The 18,727-nt window shown below is 34.2% G+C and overlaps 1 protein-coding gene across 1 annotated transcript in view; it reads left to right on the top strand.

Annotated features, from left to right (window-relative positions):
- The window catches only part of FMN2 (formin 2), a 159,618-nt gene that overhangs the window by 32,572 nt on the left and 108,319 nt on the right, over window positions 1-18,727 (top strand). Inside the window, exons 3-4 of the mRNA XM_014951225.1 lie at window positions 2,178-2,325; window positions 7,700-7,761. Coding sequence (XP_014806711.1) covers window positions 2,178-2,325; window positions 7,700-7,761 — 210 coding nt within the window. The remainder of the gene's footprint in view (window positions 1-2,177; window positions 2,326-7,699; window positions 7,762-18,727) is intronic.

The following is an 18,727-nucleotide window of genomic DNA, read 5'->3' as shown; positions in this document are numbered from 1 at the left end:
CCTTAATTCACGTAGACTAATCATTCTTCAAAAATTTGTTGCTAAATGATTGTACTATATCTTTCAAAAACTGCCATGGTGAAATACCATGGCCAGGAACAGTTTAACAGCTTGTCTTCTTCAGTCATGCTATGTCAATATTATCTATAGTCTGTTGTCTTCTGTTTTATTGCCCTATAACCCTGCATGTAATCCCATTGAAAGTCGACTGTGCTTACCCAGTTTAACCTGCTGTAAACCTTGTTCTTCCCTGTGTTCCTTGAACTGTGTAAGGTAGTAGAGTGGGGGAAAAAAATATTGTTCTGGTTTGCTTCTTTTACTTTTTTGAATCTTATTTTTCTCTGTGTTTTTGAGATTTGGATGGTGCAGAAACAAGACAAATAGCAAAATCCAGAACCTTTTCTTTTTCTTCACACAGTATGTACACTACTGGAAATCAGGCAGAAACCCAAAAATACATACACTCTAAAAATCTGGAATTGGATGAAGGGAAAGTACTAAGTTACTGGAAGAACTGTATTAATCAGACCTGTTTGGATATTCAAATGTGGTAGCATGGTAATTGGAAAAGGATAGACTTTTCAAGGAACATAGAGTTTAGGGCTATGTAAAGAACCTGATATGATTTCGTATTAAGATTTTTATCCATTTATTTTTACCTTTATCAAAGGCATGTGTATGGGGCTGAATTTGTGCCATAATGTTCCATGCTGGAAAAATGAGTTTGTATAAGGCACTGTCTGTAAACAAAAACTCTTTACTTTATAACCAGCTTTTGTCTGTTCTAAGTTGCTCTCAATAGAATATTATCACTCTTATCACAACTTATTTTTAGACAAGTTGGAGCTTAGTCACATAGAATGGCGATTATACCAAAAATAGTCTTAAATTATTTTTTTTCTTTCCCCTGCAGATTTCTTCAATGTTTAGTAGCTGTATAAAATTAAAAAAAATTAATCTAAAAATGAAATATGTAGCAGGAGAAATATATATTACCAACATTTTACTGAGGCAGTAGTGTGAATGAAGTGTAGTGAACATGATCCTCATAAGAAGGTATTACTGTGTGATATGACTATATTTTCATCTTGTGATCTGATTTTAATTTTTTTTTGGCCGGTTTTGTACTACAATATTTGCATATTTTTAGATCACTTACTAGGTAACTCATGCAATTGTTGTGATTGACGTCTGTGATGTTTACAGTATTATAAATATTTAATCACAAGGTGTGCATGTTGATGCATAGTGGGCATCACAAGAAAAACTACTTTAATTGTGGTCAGTTAAAATCTTTCTGTTGGCTTAAAGCACAAGTTTGTCCAAGTTGTCATCAGACAGTCTGTATGCCTCCTACTTCTAGTAAGTGAATCAAGCTCAAAGCTATTGAGTAATAAGGATATTAACTAATTTGAGCCCAGAGGATTGAGAATACTTTTAACTGTTGGGGTTTTTTTAGGATTTTATTCTAAATGCAAATCCACCTTTTTATAGCTGCCTTTTTATGAATATGTAAATGACCAAAACAGGGTTGCAAAGAATAAGTATCTCAGTTTAATTTATGCTGAAATAATCCTGCTTCTTTTCTTTTTTTATGGATTTGGTGTAAAAAGATTACTCAGTGTGTGGAGTGAAATATTTTTCTCTAACCTATAAACTAGCCATCTGTAAAGAAGTACAGTCATGATGGACAAAACCTGTTATCTCTCTAAGGAAAGAAGTGGCAAAGAGTTCCTCATGCTCAAAAAAAAGTGCTGAACTGTATTCTATTATCTCATTGTGCTGTAGATAACAAAAATATTTTATTTTCTATTGTTAATAGAGGTAATTCCAAAACTGAAACATTATTTTGATATAGATTTATGTTAAATCTTTGTCAGGAGATGAAGAGCAAGTATGCCTTGCTATAGGGGTGGATATTGAGTTATTTGTGTTGGAAACAAAGGCTTTGATATTTTAAGCTTGTTTTTCTATACGAACTTCTCAACTTGGTTGGTTTTTTTTTTTTTTTTTTTTAATAACCTTGTCAGGAGATGAAGAGCAAGTATGCCTTGCTATAGGGGTGGATATTGAGTTATTTGTGTTGGAAACAAAGGCTTTGATATTTTAAGCTTGTTTTTCTATACGAACTTCTCAACTTGGTTGGGTTTTTTTTTTTTTTTTTTTAATAACCACAGCAAGACCAGCTTTATACTTGGGCTGCAGTTAGCCAACCCACACATTCATCAGATTACATTGAAGGAAGCTTTCCAAGGAGAATTCCATCTGCATGGCCCCCACCCAAACCTCCAGATGAAGAACAAAGACTCAAACTTACTGAAGAAGGTATGGTTCTTGGACACAGACAAGATATATGTACTGCAGGGGGGAGAGCTGCTGTCTTTCAGAATCCAAGTTATAAACTTAAGATATTAACTTCTAACAAATGCCTGATTTTGAAGAACTTGGATTAGCACCAGAAATAATGCTATCTAGTATGAATGTAATTAAAAATATTCAGCCAAAATGCATGTTTTTTGTTAGCAACCAAGATGTTTGCCTGGCATCTGCTAACGGATTTTACCAGGTGTTGTGACCTCTATTTTTTTTCCAGTTTACATACCTTCAGAGCCATGAAATATGGGTACTTTTCTCTTCTTAAAAATATGTAAAACTTCAGAAGTCCAATGTTGATATACTGAGATTTATTAGAGTGTGGTGTAAGGTATTCCTTTGTGGATTCAGCAGTCTCCTGCTGACAGAGAGGTAGGAAAAGTGTATCTGAAAAATAAGTTGAGGTCTTGTTTACAAAGTCAGTTTTTATCTTAAAATTTGTGATGTTCCTCTACCAGTTGCATTTCTCAAATCTTCTGCATACTCGTTAAAAGCTTTGTTTAAGCTGAGAATTAAAACCAAACAAAATAAAACCTCTTTTAGCTGACAGAAATTTAGAAGAGAATTTCAAACCTGTTTTCTGCTAGGAGTGTTGATGGACAAATACCACAGTTTCTTGAAGGCTAAGCTTTGTATTAGTTAGTATTCAACGACTCTCAACACTTTCAGACTGCAGTCTTCCCCATGATCTCCATGGAGAGTCATTTTCCATTGCCTACTACTCCCTTTTTTTCATAGCTCAGATTTGAAGAATTAACTCATTATTTCAACAGATCTCTTTGTATTGCTTGTAGGCTTTGGGTGGAGTTAATTTCAGATTTGCTTCTCTTTGGAACTTCTCTACCACTTCCGCTGGAACACGAGCAAAGTATTCCTTGCATGGACACCATTTTTCATGACAATGCTTCACTTTGACTGGTATCACTTATTCCTGTGTTCACAAGCAAAATAAGTGATGCCAACAAAAATGCAATGCCGCTATATTATTCTGTTTATGCTGGGGCTTTTACCAAAGCAGCTCTATTAGTGGTCAAGGAAATGTTTCTGCATCCATTTTACTGATGCAATTCAAAGTATGGAATGCTACAGTACTGGACTGTTGGGCTAGCCCAGTTTTTGACTATTTATATACTATTTTGTGCTGTATTCGATGAAAGTGCTGTCATATGTGGTAGTGGAAGTCATTGCCATGTACTCTGACAGGACAAGTTGTGTTTCTCAATTTGGAGGCTTAGCTAATGGATGTGTGATCAGAATGTTTATGAACATGCTCTGCACTGGAAGAACAAAAGGGTGAATGTTTTATTTTTTCTACTTTGGGGTTTTCACCCATCGGAGGCTGGTGCAAGTTAACAACAGCTTTGTTGCTCTGAAATCTAGAACATTGATTACATTAAAAATTTTTAAACGTAAAGATTTTTTCCATTTTGAAGGGTATTTCTACCCAGAGGATAATACTAAGAATTTTTAAATGTATTCATTTTACATGTGATAATCTGTTCCTAAATTAGCACAGTACTTAATAATCTGTTTAATATAGTATATATTAAATACTTTTGCTGTGTGCTCTGTGTCATGTGGAATGTTGCTGAGTATGAGGAAAGGGCTATTAGAGTGGCCAGGGTTTGGTTTTGTTTGTGGGATTGGGGGTTTTGGGGTTTTTTTGTTTGGTTGGGTTTTGAGGGGGTTTTTTTGGTTTGTAAGGTTGTTTTTTTGGTTTTGTTTGTTTGGGTTTGGTTTTGTTCTTTGTTTTTTTTTAGGTTGCCTATTTATTAAAAAACTGAAGTTTGGAAATACCTAATATGAATTTGGGTGCAAGTCAGCAGGTACTTATGCCAAAACCAATTTCAGTACTGGATTCAGAAAAGTTTTTGGACAAATGAGTCAATATCAACAATAATACCAACGTGCACTAATTTTTCCATCTGAATACCCCAAATCTGTTTTTGTCGCTTCTTATGGTATTTGACTCTACCACTCCCATACCTCAGCACATTGCCTGAATCCAAGTACCACAGGGTAATTGAAATTCAACTATTTTGATGCTTTGCTGATGACACTATTTCCCTTAACGTACAGGAAAAGTAAAATCTAAGTTAGTCTCTTCAACAAAACTGGGCTTGTCTGGACACATTCCTTTTGCATTATGAAAAATGAGGAAAAGTTCTGTTTGGGTTAAAGGGAAGGTTTTATTCATCATATAGTGTCATACAGCACATTTTTCCTAGTAGGGATCTTTTTGTGATTTGTCTTTGTGGTGGTAGTGTTTGGTTTTGGTTTTTGTTTGTTTGTTTTTTTCAGTTTTGCTTAAAAGAGGTAAAACCCTGTTTGCACAAATAGATTATATTTGGTGCATTTTGGCAAACTAACCTTAAAATTAACTTTAGAATAAAACCTGTTTAAGGTAAAAATAAACTAGATGATTATGTCAAATTATGAAATATTGACAAATGTGTAGGAGTAGCCTGTTCTTATTTTTTTAAAGAACTTTTGAGTAAGGGAGGTGGTTTTTGCCAATATGCATAACAGGAAACATTGCTTTCTAAATTGTGTGTGTACATGTCTTGACTAGTAATAAAATATTAGCAAAGAATAAAACCTGGTATGAACAAAGATCAAATTCACCTTAAAGTTTCTCTCAACCATACAGAAATCTAAAATCATGTACCAGGCCCTGGAGAGATCACCAATGCCCAAATACTAATGAAGTATTCCTCATTTTGCAAATCAATTGAGGTAGGCTTAGCCAAAATAGTTCTCTTCCAGATAATCTATAAAACTAATATCTCACAATTGCCTAGTTTGAAAATGTTAATACTCTTCCCTTCCTTCAAAAGAGACATTAATACCTTTTACCAGAAAATAATCATTTGCTGGTTTTGGTGGGGTTCTTTCGGTTGCAATGAGGAGTGAGTGTCCAATTCATTAGTAGCATCCTGAATTTTCTTCAGTGAATGGACTCTGCAAGTCAGCAACAAGGCATGATTTATCCATACTAAAAACATGTCAAAGTGAGAGATGATGAGTTATTTCCTGTTAACGACACTCTATCCTCATCCAGCTTTTTATGACTGGATACAATTCTGTCAGATGAGACTTGAAATGCTGTTTTAGTAAACAATTTAAAAAGTAAAATAGATTGACAACTGTTAAGTTTAAATGGGTAACCTTGCAGCATAACTACCACTGACAAAGAAATTTCCCCCATGTACATCTCGCCTCCCAGCAGCTGGGATTGTCAGCTGTGAGGAAGCTAGATGACTAGGAGTTATTAATCCAGAGGTTCTGGACCACAACTGCTTCACTCTTCCTGCAAATGGTAAACAGATTTGTCTGCTGTATGGTTGTACCCTTAAAAGATATAAGGGTGTGAGATGCACATGTTCTCTGGGCAGGTACAAAAAAGATATTTCTGTTCTTGTCTTGTGTACAAGTCTATGACCAGTTAAAGAGACATCATTAGCAGTAGCTGCTAAGATGGTTAGAGATCTTTGCACTGTTTGGCTGCTGGTGTGTTTTGGTTTGGGTTGGGATTTTTTTCTTTCTTTTTTTTCCTATTTTTTTTCCTATTTTTTTTCCTATTTTTTTTTCCTAGTTATCTCTTATTGGGCAAGGAAACTTAGGCAAAGATATCAAAGAATAAGTTCTTTAAGTTCAGAAAAAAAATCTTAGAAAAGTCAGAATGGAACAGAATGGAAACCAGACCTTTTAATTTAAGCCCTGTGCCTTAAATGCAAGACTCTCTCTCTTCCATAAATAAATTTAAAAATAACTCTTTGTTGTTATCTGTGATGGCTTACCAAGGGACTTGAGGGTCCTGAATGTGTATTGGGTTGTTAACATGCTTGTGTAATTTCCAGCACAAAATATGTTATTTCTTTTATTCAGTGGGCAACCAAAATACAGCACTGTAGAAACAATGCAGGAATGTACAGTACATGCCTCTCATTAAAATAAATCAAGGTTTCACGTAATTGCTTTTGTACTTAGCTTTTGTTTGAACTTGAAATGTTTTTATGAAAACAGCGATCCAAAAAGCAAGCATTTGTAGAGAGAATAATTGTTGTCCAAGTTTCAAAATAAGAGAGGGAAAACAGTTGAGGGGGTGGTTTTATGTTTTGATGCCCATTTTCCAGGTAAAACGTGTAGATAAAAGTTCTTAATCCTGTTGCTATTTTATTTTCTTTATTGTTGCAGTGATAGTTGGAGACATGTAGTTCCATTTAGAACCATAGTTCTGGGACATTTTTTTTTTTTTCCCTCCATTAAAAAACAGCAATTAAGTAAAGGAATGCTTAGGTATTCATTAGGATTCTCATTAATTCTTCCAAAGTAGGAAATAATTGAAGAAGGTACTACTAGAACATAGTAGTATTGTTTCATCTTTCAATGTAAATGAGTAACACGGTCAAAATTCAAAAAGTCAGATTAATGTTTGCTCTATACCCAAAAGAGAGGGTGTGGAACTCAGTACAAAGGTGAAAAATTAGTTTTGTATCCTTAGCTTGAATGTCCCCAGTTCTGGGAAGCTCTAGCTGTGCACTTACACAATACGTGTACAGTCCCAAACCATCTGTAAGGCTGAGATGTTGTTTACAGTGAATAATAAAGATAGGATGAAATTGAGATATCTCAAAATGTATTTGCAATAGCAAGGCCAATTGCATTCAAGAACACTCTTGATGTGTGAGTTTAGATCTGTGTTGGTATCACTCCTACTGTGGAGATCTCAAATTTTGACAGTAGGGCAGAGAAGGGCCAGAGGAGGATATGAAAATACAACCTGGTTGCCAACAGTCATCATCCTGCTCGTGGGTTCTTTTGACCTTTTGTGAACAGACACTACGTGTAGACCTTAAGGACAGAAATATTTCTTAATGAGAATGGGAAGAACAAGCATGAGAACTTTCCTTGACCTTCTATAGAATGTATCTATAGAATATATCCTATTCTGTAATATATAACAGAATATATATATCATGTACATAACATAATATACAAAGAATAATATCTACTATTGTTTGAATTGGAAATTTTGACAATCAAAATGGACTTCTTTCAAGTTTTATGTGCTACACATTTAAGATGATAGAATTTAATGCTGCATCATAAGAAATACATTGCAAATTGAGATCAGGCTGGCTTTATTTATGCGAACAATCTGTTCATTTAATTTTAGATGGATAATTTAGAAAGTGGGACAATTAACACTGTTTTCTTTTTAACTCTACTCTCTTTTCATTAAATTCATATTGTGTATTTTGAGAGATCAATAGTTTTTTTTAATATAGAAATTTAAAAATCTGTATCATCTTTTCAAATTCAGAGTTGAGATCTACTGTCCAAGATACAGAGAAACAATGCATAGAAGATGTTCAGCAGATACAGGTAAGATTCTAGCAAGTGTTTTGTGTACCATTTTGTAAAAAGACTGGAAAAGCAGTACTTCAGACATATTTTCAATAGTTTTATTTACTGAATGTTCTGAATGCAGACATTCAGAAGTGTGGTTTTGATTCTAAATTTTTATCTCCGAATACTTACATGCTAGGTACTTACACCTAGATACTTACATGTATCTAGGTACAAAGATTCGAGATTCCTCTACCTCAGGTGAACCTTGTAAAACGTTATTGTTTGATTTACTCAGAAGTAAGTTAACGCTTGCTTCTGGAGGTCTGGTGGCGTTACTGAGGAATAGCAATAAAAGATCTGGTTATATTAGCTAATCTACAAAAGTTCATGTGAATAACAGTAGGAGAGATTTTTTTCTGTTTTTCCACTGAAGCTTATGATAGTAGGTGAAGAGATTTAGAGTGCCATGCTGGACTTCAGATGTTCAGAGATAATGTAATACTACTGCAGTGGAGACTTAGTATGGGTTGTGCTTGTTTAACATAAACACAGTATAAGTAATGTTGTGGGGTGTTTTTAACATGTGACCTTTCATGTTATATTCTTCTTTAAATCTAGTGTGATTTGATAGAGTTGAGGAACTTAAAATTTTGTTTCCTCAAGAGACTTGCTTAATTTCTGTGAAAACACTCTGATCCCAGGTGCCAGAATTATTATACTAGTGAATAAGACTATTCCATTTTTCTGAAAGCCATGAAGAGGAACGCAAAGTTCTGGTTTCCTTAAATCTTGGTTTAGAACAAGAAGAAGCCAAAAGCTCTTGATGTCTGTCTGTCTTTTTTATTTAGTTAGTTCATATTTTTCCTTGATGGAGCTTATTTTTTGTGGGTTTTCTTTCATTTGGGTTAGGGTTTTTTGTTAATAACTAGATGGTTCAAGCATCACTGCATTGAACAGCTTTTGTGAAAATGATCAGTGATTTGCTTTTGAGGGAGAAAACAAGGAATGCCTAGTGAATTGCATGCTACTGATCATTAGACCTGCAAATTTAATCCAGGTTCAACCAAGTATTTTATGAGCATGGGTGGAGAAGCATGTTACCTCTATGAGTTTTGTCTTGCGAAACAACATTAAAGGAGTGCTTCTAGTCAGCTACCTACATTCTTCTACCTACATAATTAAGAACATTCAAAAATTAAAGCATATTAATTAAAATAATACAATGAAATTATTCTACACTACAATATGTTAAGTTTAAAGAAAATATATTTGTCACATGCTATTTTTATATTTAAGTCACCCAAGTTTCTGTAGCAATGCTTTCTAGTATTTCTTGTGAAAAATATACTTCCAGAAAGGTATCACATGTAAGGAGCATATTTAATCTGTCTCTAAGATTTTAATTATTACAAGAAACAACGTATATAAAAATACCTTTTTATTGGAAATGTAATTAATGGAAATAGGTTCATGAATGCTTAGATGCTTTACCTGAAGGAAACTGATTCTTTTGCTATGAGAATTAAGTTTCACCAGCAGGACTAGAGCACTGTTTGATATCTTGAACAAATAAAATTTACATCAGGTTGGTGGGTTTTTTTTTTTTCCTTAGTTTTAAAACTAGCCTATTTTGTTCTCATTACTGAATTGCATATATTAGTGTTGTTAGAACTCTTCATCCCTCTTGCTCAGTGTTGATCTCTTATGACACTAATGTGAACTTCTTCCATTCTGTACTATTATTCATCAATGAAGAGCAGAAATAACTGTTTTGAATGCATGATCACCTCACTTGCAGGAAATCACCTCAAGTTTTCACTATATTATGTCATCATCGTTCTGGTTTATTTTGAAAATCAGAGTGGAAGTTAATTAACTTGAGGAACTGTGTTTTCATGTGTTTAAACTATTTCTGTACAGTCCCAAACAGTTGAGTGTATTCTACCTATCTATCAATGCCTATCTACATCAATCTATAAAAACATTTAGAAAGTAGAATGGTCACACTAACCTTTTTTCATCATGTTTGTAGATAAATCCTTTACTGCAATCAGATCACTCTTGGTGTTATTTGTACTTTTTTTTAAATTACGAAATAATGTGAAATATTTTTATTAGAGATCTAGCCTCTTTTATTCTTTGTCTAGCTTGTCCATAGTTTTTCTTTCTGAAGAAAGCAAGCATTGGCTGAAGTAAGACAAGTAGGTGATTTTTCACTTTCCTTTAGAAACATGACAAAGGAAGAGCGCCCTAGTGTAAAACTTGAAACTGACCAACTAAGTCTACTTACAGGCTTCTTCCCTTGGCCTACCATGGGAAAAAACATTTTCCACATGTTATTAAAATAATTGGAAATGGTCTGTATTGACATAGAAACAAACGCAAATGTAATGATGCTGATAATTTACCTCATTTATGATAAACAGTTGACTAAAAGATTCAGAATAAGGCAAAATTAAAACAAGTAACACACACACAGAGCCTGGATTCTATGATTTCTTGCCACCAGAAAGGGGCTTTTTCATATATCCTCTGCATTTCCTTAATTTTACAATGTTAGACATAACGTTAATATTTTGCAGCATAATTTCCTAAAGTTTTTAAGACTGTTCTTTTAAGTCTGAAGTCTGCAATAGATCATTTCTAAAAATTGCAATTAAAAAAATTAGCACCTAGAGGTGTGTTTGCTTTCAGTGCAGGAATTGGTAAGCAGCAAAAAAGTAAGAAAAATTGGCAGCTGTTTCAAGTCCTGTTTTTGAAATGCCAAAGAGGAGCAACAAAGTCTGCTTAGTCTTCCCAGAAAAAACAGAGAAAACTTTGTAAGTCCTAAATGCTTTAGTAAAGGAAGAAGAGAAAACTCTTTAGAGTATTCCTAACTACCACACTTTCCTGGTAATCCTCTCAGCTTTTCAGCGGGGACCCTTTTTTTCTTACTTTAGTCTTTAGCTAAAAATTATTATAACTCCTTAGGGTAATAACTTAGTGACATTTGAAATTTTTCCAATTTTGAAACTTCATAATAAAAGAAAAAAGTTTGTGAAATCCTTTAAGATAAATACATATTGATACATATTGTCTATTTAGAAAATATAAAACTGTTATAATTTAACCCCAGCCAGCAACAGGACCACGTAGCCACTCGCTCACTCCCCCTGGGTTGAGTTGGGGGAGAGAATCAGAAGATCAAGAGTGAGGAAAAATAAACCCTCATGGGTTGAGAAAACAGTCAGTTTAATAGGTAAAGCAAAAGAGCCGCGTGCTCAAGTAAAGCAAAACAAAGAATTCATTCACTGCTTCATTCACAAGGACCTACCATATTTGGTTGTCTCATTGAGGAAAGCAAGGAGTCTGAAAGAAGCAAACTTTTTGGAAAGTTTTCCATATGAATCAAATAATAGTGAAGTCTGTACCTATTGCACTTTTCAAAGTAAATACCATAGCTAACTGATGGTTTCTGTCCTGCCAAAGACAATTGGATATATTCTTTTAAGTAGAAGCGTATCGACATAGACTTCCTGCAAAGTCATGCCGGTGTGCCCCAATCTCAGAGAGAAAGAAAGAAAAAAAAAAAAAAGCTAAAAATATCAGAGGTATAAATCTGGTTTGTTCTCATCTTGCAAAAAATAAAGCCAGGCTTGTAACGTGTGGTGTGCGGGAAGTTATGTTCAAACTGTAGGTTCAATGTATAACGTTAGAGTTGGGATATCCTAGCTTAAAGCTGGTGAATATCAGGAAGCATATGTAGGCAGACAGTGTTTTCTCTTTAGCCATGAAAATAAATTGTGCTTTATGAAAAAAGGAACAGAAAGGAAACAAAGTTCATATGAAACGAGATGACAGGAACCTGGCAAAAGACTCTACTGTTGGGGTCATAGGAACTGCTGAAGTGCAGAGCATTTTGTTCAGGCGGTAAAGAGGAGTCTAAATTCTGTCGGACTTCAATCCAGAACATGATAAGTGCAAATTGAGTATACCCTTTTATGTTTGTGTTCATGAAATATAGTTCTTATGCAGAAGTTTCTAATTTTATTGATGGAAATTTATCTTCAATTCTTAATATTAGAATTTACTCTTCAGATTAAATGTGCTGCGTTTTTCAGGTTTCTTTTTAGTTTTGTTTATTTTGAAAGCCTAATAAGCACTAATTGTTCATGTTCTACAACTGTAGCAGATAAATTAATTAAAATTTTTAAAATATGAAGTGAGGTTCTCTGAGATGAGACCTTAATATAATTTAAACAGAGATTATCTGTTCCAGTCTGTTCTTCTTCCAACATGAACTGCTAGTTGAACTTTAGGATTAAAACACTGTCTTCTGACAATGTCGGGATTTCTTAGGTTCTGAAGGAAAGATGAGAATTCAAATATTAGAAATGAGGGGAGAAGCTTAATTAGAGAGCACAAAAGACGTCATAAAGAAGTCGGCCTACTGAGCCACTAGATGGCAGTTAAGTATTTTTGAATGGACTGTGCAAGGCACTGGTAAGTCATTCCCTGGGGGGGGGGTGCTGCAGATACCTTAGAGTGAGAATGTCCATTTATTTTTATTTTTACTTTTAGTCAGAAAGTAGTGGCTTTCTGGTGGTTGATAAATTACCTGTAAAAAGTATGCACAATCACTGTGTTTAATCTGACCAAGGTTTAGTAATTGAAGCGTCTTGCAAAGATAATTAAGCCATGTCCTAAAAATAATAATGGAAATACTGAAACATTAAATGTTTAGAAAGTTCTATTCTGCCCTGTCACTGTTAAGGCTCTTTTTTTTTTTTTTTTTTAACCAGAAAAACTCTTAAATTATTACTTAAATTATTGAATTTGGTCTACAAGACTTCTGGGCAACTGTTTTTGTAGTAATAATTTAAAAGTGTTTCTGCTGAATTGTCATGATTTAAATAAAGACCTCAATTTTCTGTTGTACGTGAAATTAATTTTTTTTCCAACCATAATCCTGAATCTTTTCCATTTAGTAGTGATGGGGGAAAGAGTTGTTTTTTTTTTTTTAAAAAAAAAGTGCATCTGACAAAACTTTTTCTCTATTAATTGACATACATAAAATATAAATCATAGACTCCATCTCAAAATAAAAATAAATAAAGAAGTATAATATGTCAAGCCTGTCTGCTAGAAAAATAGAAGCAGTTAATTCTCAGAGCAAATGTTAGTATTTTGTATTATATCCAGACTTCACAATACTTGGATTGACTTTTGTTTTGCTTGAAGGCAGTGTTTGCTTCTTTAAAAGGAACAATACGTTGGTATAATTTTCAGTGGAGTGACAATAGCACTTTTTTTGCACTCTTTCACCTGGCTATGGTGAGACTAAAATTTGTTTTGTTCTAATCTGTGCTGTTGATGTTAATATCAAGATGAGTTTTACTTATATGCTCATTTCAGTTTGAAAGGCTCTTTATTCTGTTTTTCCTCTTTGGTAGGTGGCATGCTATCGCAATATAGAATATATTAGAACATTTTAGGGCTGAGTAATAACCATAGAATGATTTAGGGCTGAATAGACATTAGGAGGTCATGCTGTCCAATCCCTTCCCCAACAGCACTCTCCCTCAAGCAGGCTAGATTAGATGTTTGACTGTTTTTCTCAGGATTTTGCTCATCTCTGAGGATAGCTATGTGATAGTGCTAATATATACTTGCTGCTTTGCCTAGTCAGTGATAAAATGATGTCTTGCTATGTTCAGGTAGGAGATGCTTAGAAGATGAAAAAGTGTACTCTAAAAGAACATAAATTCCTGTGGGTTACTTCTAATTCAAATACTGCCTACTTAGAGGCATTGATTAAAATTCTCTAGAAACTACTCATGAAGTCCAAGTGATTAATCTGGTTTCACAGCTTCTACATCGCATACTTTCATGACAACATGGCAGTGCACATCATACATTTTGAATCGTAATTATAATGAGCATTCTGCATTTTCTGTTTTGACTATGTTTTATACTTAAACGTAACCAGACAGACTTTTTTGTTATTGTAGATACAACTTTTCAAAAAAGTAGCACCAACCTTAAGTTTCAGGCACCAATAATGCCTGAACAGTGTGCTTGCAAAATCTCTGCAATGGAAGTTGATTTAGGATTTACAAACTTTCCTTTCTTCTATCATTGATGGGCAAAAAAGAAGTAGTGAGAGTAAACCTGAGAAACTTATTTATTTTAACCAGAATTACTTGGTGGTACTTAAAATCCTAGGCTATTAATGTGAGAGACTTTCTTTTTTCTCAACAGATGAATTATTGTATGGGATAGGGCTTGGATAGGAAGAATTATCTCTTTTCTGTCTGTCTGTGATTCTGAGCACTAGTAGGTTATTTTTCTCTTGCCTCTTACTTAGCTGCTTGTAATAGAGCACTGTCACTTCTCTGAGGGAGGAATGAATAGAAATACATGATAGACATACGGTTAATGAAAATGCGAAATTAAAATTGCTTTCTATGTTCTCCTCTGGCTCCTCACTCTTCCTACTTGTGAATTTAGGTAAATTGACAGAGTGTTCATTCCATCTATGCATTCCTGGTCAGACTAAAAGCTATTGCAGAGCTTTTATTAATTTATTAATTATTAAAATATTTAATAATGATTAATGTTAATTAGTATAATTAATATTAACTATTAATAATATTAATTATTAAAATACATTTTTTTCTTAAATTCTCTCTAAAACTGAAATCTTATCTCAGATGAAAATCTATAGCTCGCCTTCTCCCAAAATTTGGTTTAAATTGGAAGTTTGATTATATCTATATGAAATTCCTCTTACCTTTTGGAGAGAAGTGAAAACAAAGAGGTTTTTTATATTCAATGGTACTATACTATACTCGGATTACATAGAATATTTTAGGTATTATAGTATTTGCCTACCTTCCAAACTTCTTTTAAAAGAACTCCACAGAAATTAAATTGAAGAGAACAATTAAGAAATCATGTTAAATACAAGACACCAGCATGAAAAAGAATATGTATACATAAAAGTATGTATATATGTTTGTGTGTATGTGTGTGTATATATGTATATGCACACACATACAGATGCATGTTCCATAACATATGTCTCCAAAGAATATCTGGTCACTCAAAGAAAATTTCTACTTGAGAAATTCCTAGCAGGACAGACTGATCTCATTTGTCAAGTTGGCCTAACCTATTGAAGAGACCTCATCCAGTCAAAAGTGGCTCACTGTATATGTTACTTTACAGTGATGTAGAGCCTGAGAATTTCCACAGGATCCTGTGTGTGAAGAGATAAGAAATGTTTTTCTTAGTAAAAATGGATATGTCTTTAACTTAGAAATATTAAAAAAATATTTTAAAAAACCCCAACAAACAAACTAAGCCAAACCAAAAAAAAAAACCCAACCGTAACCATGGAATATTGCCATACTTGAATGAGAACTTAAAAGTAAAGCTGAGAAGTATTTCCACTCTTTGGCTACAAAACAGACTAGCCAGTTTAACTTCAAATTATAATCAGATCAAAAGATAGTTATCATTAGGTTCTCCATTTTCAGCTGGTATAAGTAAAGCCAGTAAGACCACTCTTGTTCTTTTCTGTATTTTTAAATATATATTTTTCTTTTATTTGTTCTTTGGAAACTATGGCAATAGATATATTCAAGGCCCAAAACTATTTATAAAAATTAACTCTCATATTCCTGAATGCTTAATTACTTTATTTTTTTTCACTGTTCAACTATTCCTGAAGAAACAAATTATTTTTTTTTCTTATGTCCATGATACCAAAAAGCTTTTCCTTAACCTCTCAAAACATAAAGCTTATCTTTGATTGTGATTGATTTTATTTAATGTTCTCTCACCCAAAATTATACAGCTTTGCTTTTAATATAGCCTTCACACTTTCAAAGACTTAGAGAAACTGACTGACCTCCAGCCCTCCGCCTCCAGCACGATCGTGGATACATTGTGAAGACTCTTATTCCATTTCTCCAAACTTTGTCAGTTTTGAGTAGTAGGCTCATATTTCAGGGTAGTGAAGACTATTCATCCCTTTCTACAAAGATTTATTCTTACTGTGGATATTTTTTGTTGCTTATTCCCTGCTGGAAGTCTGAAACAAAAGCAACATGTGAACCTCCCATTTTGTGGTCTGGCTGAACTCTTGGATAGAAAGGGCAAGTACTGTGTAGAAGTATTATACTCTGGACAGTTGCTTACCAGAATGTGTCAAAGTTTACATGGAAAATCATTGTCTTTTTTGATCTCCAGTACTGGACCATCAGGAGAAGAAATAAAGATGTTCTGAGTCCTTCAAATTTAGATTATTAATGTTCACATTTTGGGCAACAGAATCTTTACTGTTATTTCTAGCATAAAAACTAGTATAGTTTCTGTACACAAAGAACACAGTAATAATAATAGAATAAGGTAGTTTACATGGTGAACTACTTCCCAGGTTGCCGGTCAATCTCAAGTTGAATTGAAAATTAAGAAGAGGCCTGGTTTGAAAAAGCTCAACTTCTTTCTCTAGTATGGAAATGTGGTAATGTTTGAGGTATGCCAGATTTTTTGTGTTTTAACAGAATGAGATGAATGGTTGCCTTGGCCTGGATATATGGGAAAACAACTCAAACCTTTTAAACTCATAGTTAAAATACTTTAGGACAAATGCAGGCAATAGAAGAAAGGAAGTGATTCATCACATGATACTCATTTCAATAAACAGCCTAAATATTGAGCAGAAAATAAATCCAGGACAGTTTTATCCCAACTTTTAAGGAAATCTGTGACTATTAAGGTACTTGTTGCTTATTGGACTGCTGACATAGGTGGCTAGGTTCTGGTTATCTCTTCATCTGCTGAAAGACCCAAGTGCAGCTAATTCTACTCAAGAGCCTCTTTTTTGATCAACAGCAGAACACCTAAAAAGACAGAATAAATAGGCAAAAAAGGTTGTATTAAAATTAATAAAGTTGCGCCTTTTTTTTAGGGTTTTTTCTGCCCCTCTTCTCGTTCTGTGCTCCTTCTCATTTACATACTTGTTTTACACTGGTGAGTGATAGAACAGTTAAACCAGTTTCGGGGCTAAATGAAGCTGTATGGAGGGATAAGCCTTTTTTGAAGCCTCTATTGTTTACTGCTGAACTGTTTCATGCTTCTCTAATCATGGTATTTCATATATGCTAGGAGAAAAGCCTTCAAGACTTGAGGGTGTGTGTGCGTTGTTTTTTTCTTTGGTTGTGTTGTTTTTGTTGTTTTTTTTTAAATACAGCCAGCCTAAAAGTTCCTGGGCAATCAGGCTGAAAAATGCTATTTGTGCAGGGTAAAAGTAATATTATGTAAGATGAGAGTAATTATACTTGACTGCTGTGTAGCTCCTAGGGTGGTCAGTGGTTCTGTGAGATTTTATTTTATCTTGTCATGTCTGTAGTCTACAAATATTCTTTTGAGTTTCCTATTGTAGCAGAACTTGAGGATAACCTAAGGTTATATGTCAGCTAAGAGTCTTAAAACTTATAAAGAGAAAGCTCTTTCAATCTTTGATGCATTTCAAGTTGGGTTTTGGTCTTTGTTTTTTATTATTTACTAAAATGGGAACTGTAAAGAACTGGGATCTTATCCTCTGAAATGCACTTAAGCCCAGGGATAAAGAATCCAAGCTGTTCAGGAACAGAAGCTTCAAGAAACTGAACAAAACTGTTTTCTTCTGACTTCCAGCTTTAGAAGTCAGCATTTATAATACGTGCACCTTCAAAGGTCCATGCTCCCTGCTGATCCTACGTTTGTTTATTTGAACCATTTGAATTGCAATAGTTATTGATTTCTGCATGTAATGGGGTTTATTTGGTCATCCATTACAGGTTTTGACAAAACCTCTTGCTTGGTTAGACATGTCTTGGCACTTTAGCTTAGGAAGAGCTAAATAGTCCCAATGCCAGCATGGTGCTGACTGGTGTAGTCCATCTGTTGCAGTGTGTCACTCTGTGGGAGATTAGATCACGTCCACCAAATAAAGTTTATCACTTCAGGCAGGGCAATGCATTACACTGTTTCTATTCCAAGGCTTGCTTGTTCAGTGGTGTCTTGGGGAGCTGTGCATCATTTTTTTGTGGTTGTAGGAAAAAGCATAGAGAGCAGCTTAAACTATTGTGAAAATTTCTCTCCTGTCCCCATACATGTGTCTTCAATACAGTAAAAGCTTCTCAAAAAAGATTTGATCTCGTAGTCAGCAGTTCCCCAGATGCCATTGGCAAATTTGCCAGCTTTTGACTCAACTTTTACTGCTGTAAAACTAAAATGCAGCAATGGGCCTTGAGAATTAAGTGAAATGTGAGAATTAATTAGATGGATGCTATTTTGTTTGAATGCAAAGCAAGTGACTGTCATTTGACAATCTCTGTAGCACAAAAATGTCTGTTAAAACGTTGCGTTTCCTTTTCTTAAGGTTGATTTACAGTTGCGAGAAGCAGCTTTGAAAATGAGACAGCTTTAAAAAGAAACCCGAATAGAGATCACATTTATCTGAATTCAGTTTTTACTGTGACACTACTTTGTGCCTTTCAGTGAGCGTATGCACTAAAAATCTTTCACATCTTGTAGAAAAGAGGCATTTATTAACAGAGCAGTTGGAAAGAGCATACTTCCAAGTAACTGGACACTGCTAGTACCACCAGGTGTTGACTTAGTGGAAGACACGTGGGGTCTTTTACTTTGCCATCTCAGTCCTGTTTAACTGTATGCTTCTATTCCCTGTGTGTGCTTATAACCAGGTAGCAGCATAGACTGAGTGAATTCCAATGGAAGTAAACTAAAAGGTTAATGTTTTGGGAAAAAACCCAAGAAGTATAATCCTATCATCTAAATATGAATTCTACCTAGAGAGGAAATTTGATGACGCTAAGTGACTAATTGCTAAAAATGATCAAACTGCTGATGCAACTTGTTGGCTTGTAGTAGTGTAAGGTATTAACTTCTAAATCTAAACTGTAATGTATCTTTATTTTTCAAATATTCCAAAATTACCATTAAGAAC

This window comes from Calidris pugnax, unplaced genomic scaffold (genome assembly GCF_001431845.1).
Source record: "Calidris pugnax isolate Ruff unplaced genomic scaffold, ASM143184v1 scaffold24, whole genome shotgun sequence".
NCBI lineage: Eukaryota > Metazoa > Chordata > Aves > Charadriiformes > Scolopacidae > Calidris > Calidris pugnax.
This window is presented reverse-complemented; position numbering and strand designations above follow the sequence as displayed.